Source organism: Palaemon carinicauda, chromosome 41 (assembly GCF_036898095.1).
Source record: "Palaemon carinicauda isolate YSFRI2023 chromosome 41, ASM3689809v2, whole genome shotgun sequence".
NCBI lineage: Eukaryota > Metazoa > Arthropoda > Malacostraca > Decapoda > Palaemonidae > Palaemon > Palaemon carinicauda.
In genome coordinates this window covers 55,374,017-55,381,516 of record NC_090765.1, presented here as the reverse complement: position 1 = coordinate 55,381,516, position 7,500 = coordinate 55,374,017, and the positions used below count along the sequence as shown (strand labels likewise).

Genomic DNA, 7,500 nt, shown 5'->3' with positions numbered 1-7,500 from the left:
CAATACTAAAAAAGATTCAATGTTAAATATTTTTGGCCCAAATCCTGCAAATATTAAATAAGGGTATAGATTTAGATCTGATCCGAAATATTTCTATTGCTAAAATCATAAATATTTTTTGCTGAAGTCCTGCAAATATTAAATAAGGTTAGAGAATGAAATCCAATGCAAAATAATTTTTTTGCTAAAATTATGCAAATACTAAATAAAAAAACTATAGATTTCCCTTACCTGAGCATAGTTTTCTATGGCCACTTCTGCTGGAAGAACATCGATCATTTCCCTTTCGGACGTCGCATTTCGCGAGTGGTCATTTGGGCGTGAAAGATGACGAGGCGAAGATAAGGTGTAAAGCCTAAGGAAGTTAACTTCTCCTTTTAAATGTGATTTTCTGGATTTGTGAACTGACGGAGATTACAACGTAATCGAGGTTTTGTCTCTGAATTATCAACAGAATACGGGATAAGTAATCTCTAAAGCGGGACACGTAATCTCTAATATTCACGTAATCTCTCGAGTCAGGTTCTTCTTTAATGGGATTCGAGAGTTTAATCTCCGTCTCTTAATGAAAATCTCTTAAAAATTGGAGCATCGTCTTAATTTTCCTTCGCTCGGCCTTCTATGAAAGGGCCACTAAGGAGTGTTGCTGCGTGGTTAGAAGTTTCACAGGACCTGGAAGAAAAAAAAAAGTTATAAATTAAAATATATGCACAGTTAAAAAGTTCAGATTTGCTGTAAATGTTTTTTATGTTGAACAGGCTGACATACTGTAAGTCTCTTGTTTATAGTTCATATATGAAATATCGATTTTAATGTTACTGTTCTTAAAATATTTTATTTTAATTGATCATTACTTCTCTTGGAGTTTATTTATTTCCTTATTTACTTTCCTTATTTGGGCTATTTTTCCATGTTGGAGTCCTTGGGCTAGTAGCATCCTGTTTTTCCAACTAAAGTTGTAGCTTAGCTAGTAGTAATTGTAGTAGTAGTAGTAGTAGTAGTAGTAGTAGTAGTAGTAGTAGTAGTAACAGAGAGAGAAGATTTGATCAATAGAAAAAGGTCTTATAAAATTAAAGCCACCGAAGCAGCTATCATCTTAAAGCAAACTTGCATAAAATTGGGTCTCCTACCGAAATAATAATAATAATAATAATAATAAAAATAATAATAATAATAATAATAATAATAATAATAATAATAATAATAATAATAATAATAATAATAATGATAATAATAATAATAATAATAATAATAATAATAATAATAATAATAATAATAATAACAGTAATAATAATAATAACTGGATAGGAAAAGGTCACTGCAATTACAATACAGTTATCAAGTAAAAATAATTCATAAAAGATAAATGAATAATTCATATTTTCATAATATGATCTGATTCCTCGTCATAAAAAACTGGATATATTCCTGCCAATACCATAGTAGTGGATATAATCACCCAATTGTTCCCTAGATAAATGCTTTAAAAGTCACTGAATTTTAATCGAAGCTAATGCATCAGTCATGTAAATATTTAGCTCTTTCATAAATTTCTAATTCGCGAGATTATGAAAAATATTAATATGGAATTAGCGTAATTTATGAGCCTGTTGTTACTAGAATAGCTTGAAGTTTCTCTAGGTTTGGCAAAACCAATTTCATCTTCTTTTATTTTCTCAAAATGAATTTATCATTCATCGTTATTGCAAGATTTTCGTTAAATCTACAACAAAAACAAAAACAACAAACAACAAATCCAGCAGTTTCTAGTCTACTGCAGGACAAAGGCCTCAGACATGTCTGGGGTTTTGCCATTTTCTTCACCACGCTGGCCGCTTAAAGGCTTAAAGGATACTCATGAATGGCAGAGGCATGGGGCAGTGACATTGCCCTATCAAGCAGGACAATGTCCCAGAGATTGACCGTAGATACATATGATCAGCGCCCAGGCCCCTTCTCCACCCAAGCTAGGGAAAAGTAGGGCCAGGCAATGGCTGCTGACGACTCAGCAGATAGAGCTATAGGCTTCCCAAACATCCATCATTAGCTCACAAGGATGGTGAGGTTGCAGGGACCAAATATGGTGCGAGACTTTGTTTTGGTCGCTCACAAAAAACCAACCGAGTATGGGTGGCCCTGACAAGTACAGCTTTGCTCATCAGGTCGATAAACAAACCCTTTCACTACGTTATGATATAACCCATGGTTTACCCAAGGTCCTTTATATATATATATATATATATATATATATATATATATATATATATATATATATATATATATATCCGTTCACTCTCAGGGGCATTGCCAGACGTGTAACTATTCAGTCTCTCCCCGTCCCTTGGGTAGGGAGAGAGGGAGTAGTCATAAACTGGTGAGAGGGTTTGGGAAGGGTTGAATCTGTGTGCGCATCTCTATCAAAATATTTAGCCGTCATTTTAGACGGGTAGCGTACACTAGCATTACATAAAGAATAAATACCTAAATGCTAACCTTTACGTGCTACAAGGCTCAACCTCTACCGGTCTTGCAAAGGATTTTTGCCTCTATCCGTTCCTGCTGCCTTTCGGCGTACTGTCACTTAACCATTTTTCCCTCCCGTTCGTTCGCCTATCTTGCCTATTCTTTTGCCAACCATTGCACATCTTTTCGACACTCTCGGCCTCTCCCAAGCTACCCTTCTTACACATAGAGGACAGCCTGTGCTCTTCCCTGATAATTCTCCTCTTCTCTGAATGACAGCCTTTTTGATATTCCGTCTTCCTGCTTTCAAATTCCTTGCTTTATGCGATTTCCGTTTCCGTCTTCTCTTTTCTTTACGGGATATCCGTTTTCTATGATTAAATCTAATTGTAAGCCTTGATTGGCGAACAGATTAATTACGTATTGAATTTTTCAAGCTAACTCCTCAATATTGTGTAATTCGCACCTACTTATTGTAATGATAAGGACTTAATTATATGTCAAATCAGATCCATGAATACGGTATACATCAGTTACTTTCATGAATACGGTACACATCAGTTGGTTTCATGAAAACGGTACACATCAATTCATTTCATGAATTCAGTACACCTCAGTTCGTTTCATTAATCAAGGTACACATAAACAAGAGTTCATGATTTTCTGTACAAATCAGTTGGGTTTATGAATATGATATACATTAGCTGATATCATGAATACGGTACACATCAATTGATTTCATGAATGCGTTACACATTAGTTAATTTCATGAATACGGTACGCATCTGTTGATTTCATGAATACGGTAGGCATCAGATAGTTTCATAAATTACGGTACATATCAGTTGCGTTCATGAATTACGGTACACATCAGTTGCCTTCATGAATACGGTACACATCAGTTGCCTTCATGAATTACGGTACACATAAGTTGGCTTCATGAATTACGGTACACTTCAGTTGGCTTCATGAATTATGGTACATATGGAGTTAGTTTCATGAATTACGGTACATATGGGGTTAGTTTCATTAATTACGGTACACACAAAGTTAGTTTCATGAAGTATGGTACACATCAGTTAGTCTCATGCATACGGTACATATCACGACGAGCTATAAAGACATCTGCTATCTTCGCAATGTAGCAGATTATATCCATTTATGATAATAATACCGTTTACCAATATGCATAGTATTATAAAAAAAGAACAATGTTATTATATTGCATAATGCAGTAAAAGACCTAGAAGTGCACTCAGTAGAGCGCAAACCTCCGCCACGGCAGATTTTTTCTCGACCTTTTGCTCGATCTTGACCCTGACCTTTGACCTTTACATGTAATATTTGGCGTGGATTTTCCTACACTCAAATGTGAAGCAAGTTTGAAGTCTCTTTGACAACGATGTCCACAAACTTATGGCTGATTACGTGAATTGGACATCTTGCTTGACCGTGACCTTTGACCTTTGACCTTGACCTTCCAAAACTTGATAATTTCTAGCTTTTTTCATAACAGTTAATTCCTGTAAGTTTCATTACTCGACGATTAAAATTTTGCCCAGGAAGCTGTTCACAAACAAATACAAATAAACACAAAAACAAGGGGTAAACATAACCTCCTTCCAACTTCGCTGGCAAAGATAAAAAACCAATAGTCTTATAGATATAGAATTTGTAATGGAATTCATAAAGCCAATTGTTACAAACAGCCTCTTTCCATCTGAACGGTTTTTGAGGAGATATGCTAATGAGCATACATAGAAATTCCGTTTGGATTATTGAAAACCAATGGCAGAGCATCTTTGCAATTGTATTGGAAACCAGTATTCAAGCACGGATCATTCCTTATCCAATCATTTGCAATTGAACTATCCAAAATGAGCAATGACATTCGACCTTGACAAGCAGTTTTATTATTATTATTATTATTATTATTATTATTATTATTAATTATTATCATCATTATTATTATTATTATTATTATTATTATTATTAGATATGCTACAGCCCTAATTGGAAAACTAGGATGCTATATAGTAAGCCCAAGGGCTTCAACAGGGAAAAATAGCCCAATGAGAAAAGGAAATAAGGAGATAAATAAATTGCATGAGATATGGATAATTAATATAAAATACCATAAGATCAGTAACAACGTTAAAATTGGATCGTAAAATATAAACTATGAGGGGAGACTTATGTCAGCCCGTTCAAACACCCCTCCCCCCAAAAAAAAGAAAAAAAAACATTGCAGGAAGTTTCAACTTCTGAAGTTTATCGATTCAACTTATGATCTAATTTTTACTATCATACCATTTTTTACTTTGAAAAAAAAGGTTAATTATGAATCTTTTCAATAAAAATATAGTCTCGAGAATGTAACAGATGACCAGATGTTTTATTTACCTGGATTAGCACCTCAAGAAGTGTAAAGAACTTCATTATTACAAAGCAAAACGGAATAATTGTTAAAAACAACTCTTTTGAGTGTGAAAATTAAAATTTTATAAAGACGACTATCTCAGAAGCAGTTGGCAAGGAAAGTGAAATTTCGGAGCGGGAGGGCGCGAGTGAGAGAGGGGGCAAAACTTCTGTAATAGGTTGTTTACTTGTAAATAGGGAGTCGAGACGGAGCGCAATATAGTCCGAAGCTACAACAGAAATAAAAAGAAAGATAAAGATGTCAATATACGTTTCTTGTTAGCCGAGGACACAACCGCCTCCTGGGAGGTGTAATGGGACTTCGGGAATACAGAAGTTTTCTTGTGTCGATAAGCGGAGTCGATAAGCGAAGAAGTTGAAGGGTCGACAAAAATATAATTTGAAGATGTAAAGTTGTTTAAGAAAAGTTTTTGAAAATGTTTATTTAACTGGCAATAAAATTAAAGAATATATATATGAAAATTGAGCAGACTTTCATTTGGTTATTGTTTTACAAATTCAGAAAATCAATCATGATAATTAATTATCTGATAAGCTGTAACTTAGATAGTTCTGAAAATCCACTAGCATTTTATTTGGTTACTCTTCTACAAATTCAGAAAATCAAGCAGGATAATTAATTATGTGATAAACTGTAACTTAGATAGTTCTCTTAGTTGTACGACTTAATTAGTTTTAAGAGAAATAATCAGACTCGAGGTAGTAACAGTTATACAAAAAAAAGTCACTAGATCAAATATCATGGATAGCTTACAAAAAATATAATCTTATAATAAATCTAAATAGAATATAGTTCTCATAAATTTGTCACCTTGTGCGTATAAAGCGGCGTCAAACAGGTTTCACAGAACAGATTACGTACCTGACAATTAAAATAAAGGACATATTTTAAACTCAGTGGCATTTTATCTCTATTTATACGTTAGGAATTACATTTCCACTAGTAGGCTATTTCGCGTCAGTGGAAAATCCTACTTGTTCTAAGCAATAAAAACGGGCCAGGCATTATATCAAACAATGTTCAAATCTTGGAGATCATTTCGTAATGAGTGAACTGACTTGAGAGAGAGGAAACTGGAAATGTGGAGATGAAGTACTGCTAATAATTACATTTATCTCAGCAATGCTTTAATACTACACTGTTAAAAAAACGGTAAAAATCCTGGAATAAATCTGGTCGGGCTTTTAACGTTCTAAAAACGGATACATTGACGTAAAGGAGTGATATTATGGCCAGCAACCCGTAAAGGATAATAACAAAGTAGGGTCCAAATTACGGTCATCTCTATTTTACTGAAATACGGCTAAAAACAATATATTTTTAGGAAGAATTTCCGATTAAAATTAGATTTCTTAAGTGTATCGATAGTTATATTAGAGTTCCTAAATATGAAATCATATTATTGTATTTGTCATACAATTGGAAGGTTTATATTTTCGTGGCAATTACATCATGGATTCTTTAATCAAACCATTGCAATCAGTTAATCTATTTCATGACCGTTATTATTATCGTTATTATTATTACCTGCTAAGCTGCAACCCTAGTTAGAAAAGCAGGATGCTATAAGCACAAGGGCTCCAACAGGGAAAATAGCCCAGTGAGGAAGAAAACAATGAAAAATAAAAAATCTTAAGAACATTAACATTAAAATAAATATTTCCTATGTATATATTATAAAACTTTAACAAAACAAGTGGAAGAAAAATAAGATAGTATATTGCCCCCAAGTGCACCCTCAAGCAAGAGAACTCTAACCCAAGACAGTGGAAGACCATGGTACAGAGGCTATGGTACTACCCAAGACTAGAGAACAAAGATTTGATTTTGAAGTGTCCTTCCCCTAGAGGAGCTGCTTACCATAGCTAAAGAGTCTCTTCTAACCTTACCATGAGGAAAGTGGCAACTGAACAATTACAGTGCAGTGGTTAACCCCTTGAGAGAAGAATTGTTTGGTAATCTCAGTGTTGTCAGGTGTATGAGGACAGAGGAAAATGTGGAAAGAATAGACCAGACTATTCGGTGTATGTGTAGGCAAATGGAAAATGAACCGTAACCAGAGAGATATCCAATGTAGTACTGTCTGGCAAGTCAAAGGACCCCATGACTCTCTAGCGGAAGTATCTCAACGGGTGGCTGGTGCCCTGGGCAATGTACTATCTACCAGGGGACACCCTCTGGAAAACATTTCAATAAAACTGCAGGAAGGGCTTACATTGATCCATTACCCATGTTATTCTACTAGACACAGTATATCACGAAAATTGGCCATCTCTGTAGCATTGCTGATTTCCCTGGGTGGATTTTTATACTTTCCTTCACTGGTGGGAGGCTGAATATATGGTTGTTTGTATCGGCCCCTCGCCTTCTGGACTTATATTACCAAGAGGTCTGGCTATAATGGGATACTTGCCACATATCACTTTCCACTGCCTACTTTCTTTGTCGATTCACGTCGACTTTTGAAGAAAATAAAATTCGTTTTCCCTTTGGCGATGACGCTTACCACGAGGCAAAATACAGAGAGAGAGAGAGAGAGAGAGAGAGAGAGAGAGAGAGAGAGAGAGAGAGAGAGAGAGAGAATTCTGTCAACAAAT

At 34.9% G+C, this 7,500-nt stretch overlaps 1 protein-coding gene across 1 annotated transcript in view; it reads right to left on the bottom strand.

Annotated features, from left to right (window-relative positions):
- LOC137632430 (uncharacterized) overlaps positions 1-7,500 on the bottom strand; it is a 439,856-nt gene that overhangs the window by 198,441 nt on the left and 233,915 nt on the right. The window contains exon 2 of the mRNA XM_068364361.1: positions 232-672. Within this exon, the coding sequence (XP_068220462.1) occupies positions 232-279 (48 nt within the window). The 5' untranslated portion in view covers positions 280-672. The remainder of the gene's footprint in view (positions 1-231; positions 673-7,500) is intronic.